Consider the following 18,950-nt stretch of genomic DNA (forward strand, 5'->3'; position numbering starts at 1 on the left):
AATTTAAAGCTCATGCAATGGCACCTTGCTTTTGAATGTTCTCCCCCATCCATGACGAGTTGACGACAACGTTGGGTCCATTGTTGCAAGCCACGGGATCTACCTTTTGCAACGGTCACACATTTACGATAATGCGACACGGGAAGTGTGTCCAAACAGGTGCCGCACCTCGTGTTTGAGATCAGCATCGTCTCTAAACATCATAGTGAGGATTGACAGGAAAGGCACCATTACGTGCCTAGTTGTTCAAGTGGATCTTGTAACACTAATTTAGAAATTAAGAGCTGAAACATCAGACCGCTATGTTCAACTGGAAAACTCCTAATTTCTTTTAGCCATAGTGTGTACAAAATACTTGCTAGGTAAAATACTCCCTCTGTAAACAAAATATAAGACGTTTTAGAGATGAGGATGAGAACAAAAAATTTATACAGCGTCACTGATAAGAACATCAGACTAGTCTACTTCCCAATTGCGCACTGGTCGTCAACGAACACTCAAGATCTCGTCAAAATTCATCATGGTTTCGCTATGTCCGTGATTGTTCCATATTTTAGATCGGACGGCAGAGCCTCTGGTTGGATGGTGCATAACTTCCATCTCGACCATCGGCTGCAGAGTTCAGCGCATGAAGCCACCAATAGAGTCCTCCGCATCTCCCCTGATCCTGCACTCGGCAATGAAACCCGCTCTCACCGGCCGGTGGTCTGACAACTTGTAGTCGCAGGTCCCATATTGGATTTGTTTCAGGCCCTTGCCGCGCCAAAGAATGCGATCACACCTGCACACAAAAATTTACACAACCAAGGTCACATTAATTTGTCCCTGAGATAATCCCATCTCATCTATGGCGTTCTGAGGCATCAAGCTAGCTAACCATGCGGGAGCACGCTTCTTCTCCCCTCGCGCTGCTTCAAAGCACCAGTAGTACTGATCAGAGTTTGGCTGGTACTTGTAGGTGGGAGAGAAGGTGACCGGCCCTTCCTGAAAGCCCTCAAAAAGCCGACCCGTTGAGAATTCAGACACTAGCTGCGATAGAAACATGAGGAAAGGAAAAGCATAGTGGTATTCAGTAAAAAAATTCTGGTGGTTTCGTTAAGGATGGCAGATCAGGTTAGCTCGGCAAACAATACCTGATCGTTCTCTAACAAGGTGGACCAGTTCTTAGCTTTCACCAGCAACCTTGTCTCAGGCTCTTCCAGTGATATCCTATAATTCAAGTCGCCGAGCAAAACTACTTGGCTGCACAGATGATAAAAGGAAACACAAAATAAATGTCATGACCAAATCGGTGCTGCAAATCAAGACAAAATAAGCAACGCAGATAGTAACGTATGTATAATACTGTATCATCTAGCATCTTGCTGGATTCGTAGTTCTCAGTTGAGATGCCCTTATGTCACATCAAAGTAAGGACTAAAGAATGCAATCATTGGAATAATGTCAAAGCTAATCCATAGGGGTTAATATCCGTGGTTGTTTGATACTACAGCACAAATTTAAAGATGCTTTGGGATTGCCTGTTGAAGAAATCTAAGAGGAACACCAAATGCAAAGGACATACGAACACATGAGGTGCGGATGCTGTAAACTTACTCGTGATCGAGGATTTTCTTTGGCAGTTTTTTATGTCCACCACCATGGAATCTCGTCCTTGCAAGTATATCCGCTGCATCAAAGTTCCTTAGCAGCACATCCCCTTGTTTGCCACCTGAAGCCAGGTGACAACAAACAACACAAAAGCTCGTCTCATGCAGCAGAAATCGAACTGATACTGAACCCTGCAATCCACATATCAACATATGCATGGCCAACAGTCATGAGATTGTGCAGACGGATGATACACACTTATTAATACTCATGAGTGCAAGCAATGTGTACCTTGTTCCCTAGATAGCCCATGATACCTGAACCAACACATGACACATCCAGATGGTGAATGTATGACCTAAGATTGCTTCTCACCCAGACTGAGGTAAAGATGCCCACCATCTGCTTGCTCCTGATGCATATAAAGCACCCCTCTTGTGCAAAGCTTTCCATTGCACTACTATTTGTAGTTGTATGCTGCAACTGTGCTCCATCCCGTGTCTTCTTTTTGTTTAGTGCCTTCCCAATTAGTGAGTTCCACTTTGTAGAGATACACCTCTTGCTAGGACCAAGCACATTTACTGCATTCAGTGGCACTATTTCTTGGAACCTAAAACACCATCAGCACACAATATTATTCAGCTAGAACTAAACAGCACTAATAACATTAGATGGGTTGGCACTTAGCACGTTGAACTGAACTAGATACTCACCCTAGAACATAGATGTCGTAGGAGTTAGCTCTTGTATCCAACCAATCCTCCAAGTCCAGATCATCTGTTGGTGCTACACCACCGATATTCCAAGTACTAGCAAACACCCTTCATGTCCACAAGACATTGTCAGGAACGAAATGCAATGAACGAACTCGGGTGCTACGAGGTATACCACAAAAATCACCTGTATTTCAGTGTACCCTGCCTATCCAAGGGACTCTTTCCCAAGGTCTCATCCACTATGCCTGAAACATCAGAGATGGATTGATCGCCATGTAGCTCCTGGTGGTGCAGTATCTTATTTGTCGTCATCCTTGGCAGGATGATCTAGAAGAAGAACATCATATGTTATATGCTTCAACTCTGCAACAGAAAGAAGGAAGGCGTAGTTACAAATGCATGTTGGCTCACTTGTCCAAACTTCCTGTTCTCTCCCATGTTGTGGTAGCCTACTATGGACAAGGAAGAGATTGTCTTGCTGTCTAATAGTGGCATGCAGCAAGTAATCATAAACACAGCGAATGCTGCAAATATATAGCTGAGCAAATGGGCAGGAAAGAAAAGGGAGAAAGCAGTAGCTAAGATGTTGACAGAGTTGCAAGTCAAGAGGCTTCTCATCGTTTCCACCAACTCCAAAAATGATTTTTTTTTCTCTTTTGTGCAAAACTTAAAATGTTCACATGATACATAATTGGTCCAAGACGTGTTAAGCTTTCTGTAGACCAATTAGTTACTGCTGGTTCTGATCTTAACAGAAGATAACAGCTAGTTTACAATTTTGGCGTCACTTGTGTCAATGGCTCTATGCTAAAATAATATAAAATAGTACAGAGATATTACAGGTAACATCAGAAGAAAAAAAATGATCAAGTGGTATAAGAAATAATGTAAATATGCAATCCAAAGTGTTCTGATAGGCGAGCTACACTGTCATGCTTGATTGGCTGGGGAAGAAACCATTCTCTGTTGAATAATGGCTGGGTGGGAATATAAAAAGGCCTACTTGTGCAACTTGCTTACCCAATATATATTGTTATTATTATCTGTTTGTGATGACACCTTTGGTTTTGGCACGAAAACCACAAACTGGTGTTTCAACTTTGCTAGAACTTGGACTTACGTATGTAGCTATTCCACTATCTGAAAAGATCTCAAGACTACGTTTCTCGGAAGGAGAAAAGGAAAGATAGAGAAAAGATCTCAAGGTTGTACCAGCTTTGTGCCATGGTGTGGATAGATCCTGCAGGTGGCATATGGCACATAGACCCAAAAAAATCATATTAGAGTTAAAGCGCTCAATTATGTGTTTTTAGTAACATAAATGTCATAGTAGGCTTACCTCTGCCTGAATTCCAAGTGGAAGATATTATTACATTTGATACTTATCAGGTTGGGCTCCTCTTCACAGAGGAGAAAAACAATTACTCCCTCCGTTCCTTATTAGTTGTTGCTCAAACGGATGTATCTAGCACTGAAATACGTCTAGATACATCCGTTTCAGCGACAACTAATATGGAACGGAGGGAGTACTAATAGTGAATTCACAGGATCTTCTTCCCAGAGGAGAAAAACAATTACCAATAGTGAATTCATGGGCTCCTCTTCACAGAGAAAAACAATTACTAATGGTGAATTCATGGGCCAGGTACTAGAGATAAAATGAACAGAAGAACTCATGTTGTACTCCCTCCGTCCCAAAATTCTTGTCTTAGATTTGTCTACATACGGATGTATCTATTCACATTTTAGTATTAGATACATCCGTATCTGTTAGAACTAATCCTGTTATTAGTGCGTACGATTAGATATGTTGATAAATTGAAGACAGGAATTTTGGGACGGAGGGAGTATATTTTAGTTCTAGTGGTCATGGAGACGCTACAAGTTGGTGATTTGACAAAAGAATCACAAAAGAGCAATAAAAGAATATAAAAAAAGGGACATCAAAAGAGACAAGCAAGCACCTCTAGGCAAGACTACTGCCCACCGTCCATTTTCCCGAACAACTAAATTGGAGGCTACTAGCTTGTCCCATGTTTCTTCATTGGACAAGGCACCATTCTCATGAAACCATCATCGTTCTTTTTGCACCGAGGAAACCAAGGCAGGAGTAGGATGGTCCTGAACCAGAAGAGGAAAAATTGTGTTCGTGCATTTCTATGAGAGACCTAAGTACCTAACTACACATTGGAATGTAGTCACACACAGCTGTGGGAATCTAAAAGCAGGTTTGTAACCACATGCCCACATGTATCATCATCCTGATCCTAGTAAATGGACGGTGGTGGTTCCCAGCGAGTCTCCAGTTGCATACCGTCAGTACTGGTAGAAGGCTAGTGGCTAGATGAACATGCAGACAATGTATAAGTTGCCAACCCTTGGGTCAAGAGATGCTGTGTGCATGCGATAGTTTTTTGGAAATTGTATGCATACAAATAACAAGAATAATGTGAAATTAGTCAAGCATTCACAACGACCCGTTATAAAAAATCAATCTTGCATTCAACCACTAACAGTGGTATGAATGAGAAACATATTTCGGTACTGTTACTTAACTTATAACATTATTACGAACATTTCAACCACCATGACAAGTTCATATTTTAAGAGTTCGACTGAAAAAACATCATGCATATCCATTTTCAATAACTCAATAACATTTTACTTCAAAAAAAAATGTACAATCTTCTGTATACTACTGATAAACAGGTATACACCTTTTATCTATAAACAAGAACAAGAAAAGCATACAATATATCTGGTGTACCTCCAGTTCGAAGTATATGAGGTTTAAAAATAATATTGGGCTTGGAACTACTAAACACGCAAAGAAAAGAGTTGCCAATTAACTACTCCCTCCATTCCAAAATACTAGATGTTCTAGGTCTGTCCTAAGTCAAACTTCTTTAAGTTTGACCAAGTGTACAGGAAATTTTGCTAATATCTACAATATCAAACATATATAGTATGAAAATATATTTTATGGTTAATCTAATGAACTAATGTGGTGTTGTAAATGTCTGTATAGTTTTCTGTAGACTTGGTCAAAAGTTAAAGAAGTTTGACTTAGGACAAACTTTGAACTTCAAGTATTTTGGAACGGAGGGAGATTTTATCATAAGTCAATATTACAAGCACACATTACAGATATTTAGATAAATGGCACAGTAAACAATTGTGCAAGCAACCTTGATGAGATCTTGACAAAGAACGGACTGGTACCAGCTCACTTGAGTTGCATGGTCAACTTGGATGATGTCCGTCTGATAGGATCACATGTGCCAGAGACTATGACGATGCAGATCGAAGAGCCACGAGCACGCGACTCAGAGGTTATCTACATGTCAGCTTACATACATAATTTGAGTAGCATAACTCCAATAACAGTTAGTTTCCACATCGATGTGATCATGGTTCTCATAATCCCATAATAACTTGTGTTATCCAACTCCGAAAACATGATCAGGTCTGAGTTAGATACATGGTATCTTCTCTTTTATGACGATGGTAGGAAACCCACTATAACTTCAGTAATATTGAAACCCACTATAAGTTCAGCAAAGGAGATATCTGATTGTTCAACTGTCACTATATGCCTTCCATAAAATGGATAGAAACTAGGAGTATATATTTTTGTGTACATGCAAACAAGTGATCGGGGTTTCTGCGGTCAGTGACAAATAAGAACGTCTGCCTTCTGTAAATATCAAATAACACTTGATGGATTGCAGCATTTTCTGAACTGTTAATTCACTGCATGCACCTAATTGGCACTTGTTACACAATCATATCACGAAAACTTCAGCACAGCGGGATAGCAAAACAAACCAATACCACCACAGGAAAACAAATCTCTATTGGTAAAAAAAAACTGGTGCATAATGCTTGACACAACGGCGCTATGTGAATATCCACTTCATATAAATTAGTGTATATCATCAATAACTTGTCAAGAGCAGTTCTATATATTTGCAAATTGATACACTTCTTTACAATAGCATAACTGATGACAAGATGGACACTGAGTTGCACCTTTTTTTTCTGTCAAGTTGCAGTTGTAGTATTTCTATATTATAATTTATTGGAGATGAGCTGAACTGTACCCAGCATGAACTGTATCTGTTTCATATAAATTAGTGTATATCAATCAATAACTGGTCAAGAGCAGTTCAATATATTGTCGAACTTTCTACTGATAATAGCACAACTGATGAAAAGATGGACACTGAACTACACATTTTTTACTGTTACAAGTTCCAATTGCAGTATTTCTATATTATCATTTACTGGAAATGAGCTGAATCTGTATCTGTTTCAGAACCCATCAAACACAATGTACAAGGACAAACGACGTATAGACCAAAATTTCAAAGGAAACGATGCATGCTGCTGTGGAACAGAGGGGGTACCTCAAACCTCATACAGATATCTTCTGATAATAGTTTAGGTACAAATTTGTGAACAACACTACCTGCGAGATGCACAAAGAAATAGGGTTGAATTTATGATATCAGAGATGGTCACACCACATACACGAGAGCGACATATTTGCAACCAATAAGATGTGAATCTTCCACCACTTTTCAGAATTAAAAAAGATATAGCCATGTCAGTATAGCTGGTACAGAAGGATGGACTTCAAATTATAGCGCAGTTGACACGAAAAGAAAGTTCATATATATCATCTTTGCCTTCAACAGCACAGATGCATAACACAAGAACTGAAAGAGATACACATATATTACTCATATGTGCACAAGCATGCAAGCGGTGCTGTAAGTGGTTAGATTGCACTGTTGCACAAAAAGATACATTAATAAAACATCTTGCTGCACAGACAAAAGGCTAATAATATGCACACACCAATAATAGTCATTGTTTTTAAGGATAAAACTATGATCCTCCAATGTAATCTATTCCACATCATCATTTCATTTCAGAAACAACCATCATACCTCAAAATTTAACATAGAAGCAAATGGCATCTGCAAGTATGTTATGTACATTACATGCCCTATCTAAAGTGCAACCTTTGTTAGAAGCAAAATTATATAGCATTAGTTTACTTCATGATGATTAGATGAAATAACCAATATACCATTGAAGTCTGACTCAACAAAGGGAGAAGCATATCGACATCCTATTGGCTATAGCATGATGTAGTATGCTATTAAGATCATGGTATTGATAGTTTTGGGACTAACAAAATAGGTAACCATGAAATGTTGCCTGGTTGTAATGTCTGCAGACAAAACTACCATTGTAACTTACACCACACAAGACTGTAATAGGGGTTGGACTATGTTACTGGCAAGTGGCAATCCATCAAAGAATAGTCAATTGTGATAACATAGCTGACACTGCACAATAACCAATACAGCTCATCATTAATCTGCTAGTGCGCACATCAGTAACATATCGCCTGGCTCTATGCCCACACCATTACTATGTAAATTAAATTGATAAGTTGTGCTATCAGATGGATGATCAAAATTTACTAGAAACCAGTAAGAGCATCCAAATGCAATCCAGCAACAAATATTGAACTAATAACTTTTCTTTTTAACTAATGGAATAGAATGGAAGTACATTATTTCTTGCATAACTTACATCTCAGGTAAGCTCCTTTCATACCCTTTATTAAAAAGTAAATAACTAGACAAAAACATCTATGAAGACAGCCGCAGATGCTAAAACATCGTGTGTTACAATTATCTTGTCCTATATACCATGTTACAAGTGAAAGCACCTCGTAGCTGATTCACCTTACCATCTGTGGAGAGCATTAAGTCTTGAACTCAACCAAGTGATGATGTCATTGGCTATATCATCCCTTTCAGGCTCGAAGAGAAGGTCATGCAAATATCCGTCATATAGCTTTATCGATTTATGAGTCGACATTGATGCTTGGTAAAGTCGTTGGGATGCTCTTGGGTCAGTTATCGTGTCAGCTGTCCCATGAAGAACTAGAAAAGGGACTGTAACTCTACTTAAGTTTCTCTGCAAGTATGATGATATCCGGAGGATTTCGTTGCCTGTTCTAACTCTAATCGGTCCAGTATACACAAGTGGATCTGCATACTTGATCTTCAGAGCCTCTGGATCACGGGAAACAGGAGGTCCTCTCTTATGCAAAGCACTAACCCGGTATTTCGGAGCTAGCACCGAGAAGATTGGTGCAACAACCTGGTGTTGAGAATAACCAAAAAATATATAAGAATTTGAAAACAGCACTTATTTTTTACCAAGGTTCCTACTGCAATCACTAGTACCAAATGAAACGACTGCATCCCATGTCGATTACCAACTAAAGTCAATTCTTTGCATAAATATGACGGAAAGTACAAATCAAAATTACTGAGGAAAGCAGTGATTCTTTCATAACAAAAAATGCAACACTCGATTCTACAGTTTAAATATGTACCCTCTTGTTGGAATACTGAAGTTTAAACTTCACAACAAACTACTCCCTCCGTCTCAAAATAACTGTCGCTCATCTAGTACAACTTTAGTACTCACTCAGTAAAGAAATATAAGAGCGTTTAGATCACTACTTTAGTGATCTAGTGATCTAAACGCTCTTGTATTTCTTTACAGAGGGAGTACAAAGTTGTACTAAATCAGCAACACTTATTTTGGGACAGAGGGAGTATATTGCAACCCTTACAAGTTAAAATAATATTACATGTATTCACGGCCTGGTCCACACAGAAGGTTAAAAATGCAAAATATTTTACACTGTATATATATCCATATAAATAAAGGAATAATAAAATGCACCTTCCTTCAATTGTTGTCACCTGTTACAGTTCATTTTTTTAAAACTATATGTACAACAAACATAACTAAGGAAGCATATCACAATGGCAAGTACTCCCTCCGTTCCTAAATATTTATCTTTTTAGAGATTTCAAATGGACTACCACATACGGATGTATATAGACATATTTTACAGTGTAGATTCACTCATTTTGCTCCGTATGTAGTCACTTGTTGAAATCTCTAGAAAGACAAATAATTAGGAAAGTAGGGAGTAACAGGGATAATGGATTTTAGCACAGCATACCAATATTTCTACGTATTGACATGATAAGATCATTTAAAATGTGGAGCTAAATCTCCCCGGTGTCGATAGATATTACCCTACTAATCTCGTTTCATTCAAGTAACATCAAGCATATGAGGATAGTATTCCAGGAGTGCAAGATGTAGAAAATGGAAAGATGGCTGTTGTTCATATAACACAGACCCCAGCCACAGAGCCACTCCACAGCAACCTTCGGTTAAAAGAAAGGCGCAGTAACCACTAGAAAGAAAGGCATTGTTCAAATGTGCTTACTTTGATAATCGGATGAGATGGCTGAACGTGAATAGCTGGCGAGGTCAAGATCAAACCTTCTATATGAACTTCCACACAAGGGTCTAGTGCTGCCTTTGAATCAAACAAAAGGAATACAAGTTAGTAACTTAGTATTCCAGTTATGATGCTTACGGTTTAATACCACCAAGAGAATCAAACAATATTATATAACTGCTTCTTATACCAGCATACCTTCAAAACAATAGCTCCACCTGTGGAGTGGCCAAATAAGAAGCATGGCAAGCCATAGTTTTCTTCTAAGACGACATCCTCTAAAAATTCTTTCTGCGCACAGAGAAACTTAGTTCAAGAAAGCCCAGATACAAAAGAAGCTATGACTAGAACTCCATATCTCTGCAGTTATTCAAAAGATTAAGAAACATTACCAAGTCACCAACAGCATGATCAAGCGATGAAACATAACCATGCGCACCATCACTTCCGCCATGTCCTTGAGAGAAAAGACACAATGCAACAATTTAATAAGAAAGACTCCAAGTGTATGAAGAGAAGGAGGACTGAGAATGGAAACCAGTTCGTTAACTTCCAGGACGAAAGCAGCAGAAGAAATATTTGGTAGTAGGTATATACTGTGCCATGTATATATGATATTAATAAGGTTGTTTATACTGAATAACCGCATACATAGCTGACATGGCAACAGGTATCCTGCGACTACTAAGAACAGTGTAGATTAACTTGAGCAAGATGATAACCTAATTAAATTATGAGTCTATCAACTTCATATTGTATTTTTGATCTAATTTGAAAGAACTTAAAATCATAAACCTCAGGTGAACTTTATAGTTGGTAGTAGGGATTACATAATGAGTTATGAATCTTACTAAAAGCAATAATCAGGTGAAAGCCCAGTATATTACGGTAACTAACTCACCGATCCAGTCCATCGCATAAACTTTAAGACCTTGATCATTCAACAACTTTGCAAAATGGTCGTATCTTCCACTGCGGGACACTCACTGCTGTCAGCAAAACCCACTATCGAAATCGATCTTGGTATATCCATATAGTATATATACCTATGCTCATTCAGACCATGTAGCAGAACAACAATACCCCTACAGGATTTGAAAAAACAAAGATGTCAAGATAAGTGTCTACAGAAAACTATATAGTAGAAAATGCAGTAGATCAAGTAGCATCCAGCTCATATGATGATACAGTGACAGTTAGCTAGTTATAAACTCCTATATATCATACATCCTGTAAATTTTTCAATAGCATACAACAACAACAAAGCCTTTGGTCCCAAACAAGTTGGGGTAGGCTACAGGTGAAACCCATAAGATCTCGCAACCAACTCATGGCTCTGGCACATGGATAGCAAGCTTCCACGCACCCCTGTCCATAGCTAGCTCTTTGGTGATACTCCAATCCTTCAGGTCTCTCTTAACGGACTCCTCCCATGTCAAATTCGGTCTACCCAGCCCTCTCTTGACATTCTCCGCACGCTTTAGCAGTCCGCTATGCACTGGAGCTTCTGGAGGCCTGCGCTGAATATGCCCAAACCATCTCAGACGATGTTGGACAAGCTTCTCTTCAATTGGTGCTACCCCAACTCTATCTCGTATATCATCATTCCGAACTCGATCCTTCCTCGTGTGGCCACACATCCATCTCAACATACGCATCTCCGCCACACCTAACTGTTGAACATGTCGCCTTTTAGTCGGACAACACTCAGCGCCATACAACATTGCGGGTCGAACCGCCGTCCTGTAGAACTTGCCTTTTAGCTTTTGTGGCACTCTCTTGTCACAGAGAATGCCAGAAGCTTGGCGCCACTTCATCCATCCGGCTTTGATTCGATGGTTCACATCTTCATCAATACCCCCATCCTCCTGCAGCATTGACCCCAAAAACCGAAAGGTGTCCTTCTGAGGTACCACCTGGCCATCAAGGCTAACCTCCTCCTCCTCACACCTAGTAGTACTGAAACCGCACATCATGCTGAAAATGCAAAGCATGCAGTAGCAGCGCATAATGTCTAAATATGATATATGCATTCTTATGTTTTAACGAGCTGCTCCCTCCATTCCAAAATAATCAAAGTTCTGGAATTGTCCTAAGTCAAACTTCATTAAGTTTGACCAAGTCTATATAAAAAAAATATCAACATCTACAAAACCAAAATTACTTTGTTAGATTCATTATGAATTACATTTTCATATTTTATTTGATATCGTAGATCTTTGCGGATTTCTCTATAGACTTGGTCAAACTTTAAAAAGTTTGACTTATGAAAATTGTAGAACTTCAATTATTTTGGAACGGAGGAAGTACAAATGAATTTTTTTGTGAAGTAATATACATTTTCAGTAACGTATCTCGAGTTCCCTACCCAAGTACTAAACTATACGAAATAGCAGCATTAATGAGCAAGTTGCCGCCAAGTGCGAACCATAACAGTCTTTTCCTAGATAGAATATGCTTCCACTCTGTCATTACAGGTTGACGCCAAGGGCCAACCATGACAAAGTAGTTTTCGGCCTAGACAGAAAACAGCCAAAAACTTCTTTTGTGGGTTTGTCAGTCATTATAGCTATGTACAGGTTGCTAACTTCACTTTTAAGTTCCCATAAAAGTTTGTCTTTCTTTTTTGGAGATATATGTGTAGGTTTATCTGATACAACAACAAAATGTCAAATTTATAGCCTGCGGCTTGGTAAGCACCATCGCTTCCACTATTTTGCAGGAGTCCCTCATTTCAGAACTTTGTTGTCACAATGTTCTAATAACACAATAAATATTGGATATGCTACTTAATCTAGGGATTAATTTTGCATGTGCAGCTTCACATGTAGATCCTACATTCAACTAGACAGAGCCCAATTTATGGCTGAGATTATTAACAATTTTTCCTGTCTTCATACTTCTGAGAAAAATAAACTTAAAATCTCATCAACTAGTGCTTTCCATGAATATCTGCTGCCCCAGCTCCATGAATCAAATAATATATATAGTAATAAAACCCATCACCAGAAATGTCTCCCCAGTATGCTTCCCCGTGCTAATGAAAAGATTCCACCACAAGTAACCACACTGGTCCCTGAACACTCCGACAGAATGATTAGTCCCTTGTAATCTAGTCCGCGCACATAGAAATCTTAACATTAGCTAGCCTTATGGTTGGTAAACAAACATATTTGTCATGTAATCCCATGTTTGCATGGTCTAATCCCCACAAAATCACGTGCAAGGAACCAAAATATTCTGACATTCTCTCATGATTCCCTACTATCAAACAACGGATGGCACCCAAGACAAAAAATGTGTATGCACTACTCGATGGTACCAACACAGATCAAATCAAATTGCGCCAAATTAAGCGTAACACAGATCAAATCATCTCCAACTACTAACTTACAGAGAGCAGACACGCGTGATGCCACAACCGCGTCGAGCAGCAGAGAAAAAAGCGCCGCTACAGGGTGAATCGGTGCTACTACGATAACAAATGGAATTTGCACGATGCTGCGTTGGCAAATGAGGTGGGAATACCTGACGGGGTCGGCGGCGGCGGGAGTCCACGACTGGGTGAAGAGCGTGTCTCCCCTTGCCGTCTCGAACACGGCGAACTCCCGCCTACTCCTCCCCGTCCCCGCCTCCTCCGCTTCCTCCTGCAGCCTCCGGATCGCCAGCTCGCGCCTCACAGCCGCGTCCATCTCCTCCGCGCCCCTCCACCACCTCCTCTCCCCCTCCCCCTCCCCGTCCTCGGCCGCGGCCGCCATTTCCGATGCACGCGGCGCGGCTAGGCAGAGCCGACTGGGCTGCAGCGGCAGCCGCCGCGCCCTCGCCGCGACAGGCAGCGGGACGACGACCCGAACCACCGCCGGCAACCGCAGGGGTGGTCGGGGCGCTCTGCCCGCCGGCGAGGCCGCCGGGGCCCACATGTCGGCCGAGCACGGCGGGCGGGTCGCTCCGAGGAGGAGGGAGCGTTGGTGGAAACGGTCGGCTCGAATGGAACAACGGGGGCGGAAGCGGGAGGGATCTGGCAATGGAAGCTTCTTCGCTTCGCGAGAAATCTGTCGTCAAATCTCCCCCTCGGTCTCTCCTTGAGCTCGATGTTTATATTTGGCGAGAGTTTTCTAACGTAGACATTCGCCGTGGCGCTTGGAACAACGCGGAGGTGAGGAGGTGGGCCGCGGCTGGACCAAAAGCCGTAGCTCGCGAGCTTAATGAGGGCTTGATAGTTCGGTTCGTTAAGCTCGTAGCTCGTTTCTTAATGAACAGAGCCAATAATTGATTTTAGCGAGCTTAACGAGCGAGCTAACGAGTTTCACGAGTAGCTCGTTAAGCTCGTTAGTAACAGCACAACGCATATTTTCATCTTACGTGACAATTTTTTTTTGTAGCACCTCAGCCCATCTATTTAATCTAATCGACATATGAGGCAACAAACTACTTCATTTCTTTTTGTCATCATATTTCATCTTGAAAACCATACCTCCACATTCATCATGTACATCATAACACATTATAGTCTGTTAACGAGCGCCCGCGAGCGCTCACGAGCTTAACGAGCTTTAAACGAGCCGAGCCGAGCAGAGTTTTCTGCTCGTTAATCTTAACGAGCTTAACGAGCCGAGCCTTAACGAGCACGAGCTTAACGAGTACGAGCTTAACGAGCCGAGCTGCTCGTTAGTCCACCCCTACGCACAAGTGCTGCGCTGGAAGGCGTACGGTACGCACCGATGGCACGTGGGTCCGGACGAGATGTTGAACGGGTCGGGAGCTCTAGGTCAGTGCAATAAAATAGTGTGGGTAGCTCGGACGTGGTGGCGGTGGGCACGTCCCAGTCCCAGTCCCAGTTGAAGCGTGTAGGGCGGTGCACGAGGGCTGGCTCGGACCGGGTGCAGAGACCGTTCGAAAAGTTCATTTGAGAGTAAAGCAATGACAGGTAAAATATATCTATATCTATATCTATACTAATTGAATGCTCGTGTGTTGCCACGAGACAATACAGAGATGCTAGACATTATTGAAATGATAAAAAAATATGAATGCAAATGCCAAGCAATGCGTGCCTCTGGTATATGATTGTGCCATGCCAAATATTAACGTAGTTCTTCGGTTCTCAGTTTCCGCAACAACCAAGTGTTGGGTAACGCAGCAGAAAACAAAAATTTTCCGATCTACGCACCAGCCCAGGACCACTATGGAGACTGCATACAAGGTTTGATCTGTTTCGTTACTGACTCGTAGCGCAGCGGGAAGTAGAGTCGATGACGATCGGCAGTGCAGATCCCCGCAGCTAGGATTTACAACCTCCCAACCGCGAGGATGAATACCCTCATCTGCTCCTCAGACAGCCCTCCGGGAGGCGGTCGAACAGTCCCCCAGACGGTGTTGCGGACAGCCCTTCGGGAGGACCTTCGAAACTCGGACGGTCACTCGGACAGCCCTTCGGGAGGACTCACAGAACTCGGACCGTCACTTGGAAAGCCCTTCGGGAGGCATTCTCGAACAGCCCCTCGGGCACTAAGATCGAAACTACGACCTCTCTACAGAGTTGCACACATACGGTGTCATCTATCCGGCAGGGCTTCGCCGTCCAGAACTAGTTCCTGCCGGAACCCAGACAGCCTTTCGGCTCTACGAAACTGTTTCGCTGGGAGGGAGAGAGAAGTCAGATCATGCATGGCACTTGTATGTGAGAAAGAGTGAGTGTGGAGGGCTGACCCTCCACCTCTATTTATAGGAAATCCCAAGGGGTAGGGTAGTTTCACACAAAAACCCAAAATGCACATGAATGAAGTCCTTCCACAAGGACCTAGGAATGAAACCAAGGAACAAGAGGGTCCCCAAGGGGGGATACCCCATGTGGCCGGCCACGCCCCTATGAGGGGCCCAAAAAATGGCTCCTATCCATCCATGTCATCCCCAAGATCTTTTGGAGCAAAGCCCCAAAAGATGGCTTTCCATAAAGTAACCATAAAGTGATTTTCACTATTCACGAGGACATTTTTCAGCGTCCGTACGAACTGAAAATATTTATGTGGGCTTAGAACATTTCCAGTACCCACCAAAATGATTTTCAACGCATTCCGAAACAATTCCGGTTTAGTGATTTTCATCTACGAAAAGCATCTGAAGTGGTTCCGGCAGCTCCGGAGCATATCCGGTTTTTATCCCGGAAAATTCCAAAAAGCTTCCAGAATGATTCTGGCACCCTCCAAGAATTATCAGGCATGTGCCGAAACCAATTTGACTTAATGGTATCCCCTGAAACAACTTTTCAGTTTCATCGAAACTCATCCGATGACCTCTCTCTGCGGAACCTTTTCCGCTGTCCGAAAAATTTTCCGGTGTCCGAAACTTTTTCGGTGATTTTCTCTCAGACTCCTTGTCTAGTATTCAGCAGATAGATGACCCTTAAGCGTGTGACCCTATAGGTTCGGTGAAGTATAGACATGACCCGGAACCCCTTCCGATCAATGATCAACATCGGAGCCGTGGACACCCATATTGACCCCTATACCCACACGAATAAATATTCGAGTGAACCTGCAGTTGCAGTGAGCTATTCCTGTTGCTTCGTGATATGTCACAAACACCCGAGGTGAGATTTGTTGCATCACCGTGGACGAACCATTTGTCCACCATGCAAGTTACCTCGTTACTGGTTTTCTTCTCTTTTCTCGTTTCCGTGTTCCGGCATCCCAGTGATCAAATCACACTGTGTCTGGCCAGACGATGATGGATACCGTAATACCGAGAGGGCCCGAGAATATCTCTCCATCGTCGGAGGAGCAAATCCCAATCTTGAGCTATCAAATTACTTGACACACTTTTCCATGAACCCGTAAGCCGCCGTAATAGCCACCCATTTACGGATGACGTTTAACAAACCCCAAAGTTCATGAAGCAAGCATGAAGAAACTCGATACTCTTATGGTCTAAGAAATCATGCAAACGTTAACCATCTCTGTGTTATGTACCATTAACTTGTGACGAATGAATCTCTTAGCATAACATCAATCCGGGTCGATTCAACACAAATGTTCTCTTAACATTATGCCCTCAAGGTTGCTGGCATAGACATGCCCATGATCAGGAAAACAGAACCATCATGCAACACTTGAGCTAGTCTTAGAGGCCAGACTAGGAATACATTTTACTGTTTATTGTTCCACACGTGCATATGAGTCTTCCTCCGAGCCTCGTGGTTATTGCAGACTCGAGAACCATATCAGTTATAGCATGGAACATAAACATAATTATGAACTCGGAGATAAATAATATCATTTATTATTGCCTCTAGGGCATATCTCCTACAGACTCTCACTTGCACTAGAGTCAATAATCTAGTTAATGCAAATGCACTTTACACCTATGGCACACCGGTGTAAAAAATGCTTCGTATGTGGTATAGCCTGATGTCCATCGGATCTGACGACTTCAGCTCCATGTGTATCTCTGCATATCCTCGTGTTTTCACGCTTTCACAAAATTCATATTTTGTGCGGACTTGGCTTTGTATATATGTGAATCATTGGTCGAAACCTGATTCCTCAAACTGAGTTATGGAGCAACTATCTGCAATAGTGTCCCATTGACCAAAGCCTTCTTGGAACCATACTAAGTTCATGAATGAACTATATGATTCAACATATTGTTTGTCGCTTCTAAAGCATCAACATACTTAGCCCTTGTTATAGAAATCGCCACAGTATATTGTTTGGAACAATTTCAAACTACCGTGCCACCATATTGTGTATCACACAAAAACTCTTAATTTAAATCGAAAATCGCATGGAGCATTGATGAAGACTGTATCTATGTAATTACTTACAACGAGCACTTTCATAATCTCTGCTTGCGAGAAAACATGTCATCAGTACTACTCTGGTACTAAATGACATCTTTCACTGTTGTCCTATGATCAATACTTTTGACCATTTTGGTATCTATACTCACAACACCTTTGGAGTATCAGACATATCTGGTTGTTTTACATACCATGGAATACATGATTAATCCAAAACACGAAGGTGTGTGGAATCTCCATCATGTATTTTACTCATCAGTGTTTTGGGACACCGAGTCTTGTAAAAACTCTTTCCATGTGACTTCGGCAAGAATCACTCCTTGGCGTTTTAAATGCTAAAAGGTTTTAGCATCTTGTCAATATGTATTCATTGCTTAGCCCCATTAGGTAAATCTATCTCCATAGATCATCATGCCTAATATTGAGGCTATTTTGCCTAAGCACTTCGTCGAAAAACTATTTTCAAATGAAGTCCTAATTCGTGTCAAGGAATTTATTTCCAATTACCAATGTGTCAAGCACACAAGGTTTTTAGAAATATTTTTGTGCTCCCACTTACTTTCTTGAATTATAAGCATCTTCATTACCCATTGATGAAGTCAAAACCCCTTTTGACCATTTCATCAAAACACGAAGATTCCAACTCCATTTTGCTCTCTTCTGTCCATCGCTGGAACTCTAAAGTTTGCATACCTACTAGCATCCTCTGGATCGACAAATTACTTTGGACTGTATCACATACAAGTCCTAGGTTTCCTTTCCATCATGATGGAAATCCTTTTGTTATCCATGTATCATATCTCAAGATTGAAATATGTATTAATTGCTAGTTCAACCCGAACCGACTTTAAGCATTGCTACGGTGAAAACAACCTCATCGTAGTCAACTCTTGAACTTGTTATTTCAACGAGTCGAGCTTTATGGATAAAACATTTTTATACGTATCAGTTTTAAGTTCCATAAATATTCGTTAGACTCTAAGTCTTCCGAAAGGTGTATCAAGGTTTTAATCTTGAATCACTTATATGGAAACTAACTCGGGTTGTATTGGCATTTAGCCAATTCCGGAGTCAAGGCCCATCAACGCTTCCTTGTGTATCGTAGGTATAATGTTGTCTAACAACAATATCTCGTTTGCGCACCTGAGAGGTTTGCACGAGCCTTGCCTACGTGGTTCAGCTGCAAGTTCGATCGAAGTTCATACATTTTATTGTAGAGACTTCCGTATCAGTCGTAGTAGAAAACTCTGGAATTACTTCCAAGGTCTCTTTCCTTTGATCTGATGATGAAGGTACTGTTTATCTCGTCGAGTTGCACTATTCTCCCACTCACCTTTTTGAAAGAACCATTCTCTTTAAAAGCACACCGTTTCGTGGCAAAACTATTTGCCTTGGTATAGTGAGGGAGGAATATCCAACATTTTGGTATAACCTACAAAGTAGCACTTGTCTGATTTGGAATAGGTTTATAACATTTTACACAAGCCCCATA

The 18,950-nt window shown here is 41.3% G+C and overlaps 2 protein-coding genes across 7 annotated transcripts; both read right to left on the reverse strand.

Annotated features, from left to right (window-relative positions):
• Positions 1–301: 301 nt before the first annotated feature.
• On the reverse strand, positions 302–6,412 carry LOC123103670 (type IV inositol polyphosphate 5-phosphatase 9). Of its 5 annotated transcripts, none has more exons than XM_044525334.1 (9): positions 3,646–6,387; positions 3,519–3,546; positions 2,491–2,669; positions 2,304–2,411; positions 1,882–2,200; positions 1,597–1,781; positions 1,134–1,242; positions 878–1,029; positions 302–781 (listed from the first exon to the last, which is right to left on the reverse strand). In XM_044525334.1, exons 3-9 carry the CDS (start codon positions 2,616–2,618, stop codon positions 622–624), a joined length of 1,161 nt encoding a protein of 386 aa, XP_044381269.1. In that variant the 5' UTR covers positions 2,619–2,669; positions 3,519–3,546; positions 3,646–6,387; the 3' UTR covers positions 302–621. The 5 variants fall into 5 exon arrangements, with proteins under 5 accessions (XP_044381269.1, XP_044381267.1, XP_044381270.1 ...); XM_044525332.1 differs by having other exon boundaries at positions 2,491–2,633; positions 2,718–3,546; positions 3,646–4,717; XM_044525335.1 differs by lacking the exon at positions 3,519–3,546 and having other exon boundaries at positions 5,495–6,412.
• On the reverse strand, positions 4,993–13,836 carry LOC123103672 (monoacylglycerol lipase). 2 transcript variants are annotated; one of them, XM_044525337.1, is made up of 8 exons: positions 13,189–13,836; positions 10,707–10,745; positions 10,562–10,632; positions 10,053–10,117; positions 9,859–9,951; positions 9,646–9,738; positions 8,072–8,492; positions 4,993–6,777 (listed from the first exon to the last, which is right to left on the reverse strand). In XM_044525337.1, the coding sequence occupies exons 1-7, from the start codon at positions 13,578–13,580 to the stop codon at positions 8,073–8,075; spliced, it is 1,173 nt and encodes a 390-aa protein (XP_044381272.1). In that variant the 5' UTR covers positions 13,581–13,836; the 3' UTR covers positions 4,993–6,777; position 8,072. The 2 variants fall into 2 exon arrangements, with proteins under 2 accessions (XP_044381272.1, XP_044381271.1); XM_044525336.1 differs by having other exon boundaries at positions 8,077–8,492; positions 13,189–13,835.
• Positions 13,837–18,950: the final 5,114 nt, after the last annotated feature.

Source organism: Triticum aestivum, chromosome 5A (assembly GCF_018294505.1).
Source record: "Triticum aestivum cultivar Chinese Spring chromosome 5A, IWGSC CS RefSeq v2.1, whole genome shotgun sequence".
Classification (NCBI taxonomy): Eukaryota; Viridiplantae; Streptophyta; class Magnoliopsida; order Poales; family Poaceae; genus Triticum; species Triticum aestivum.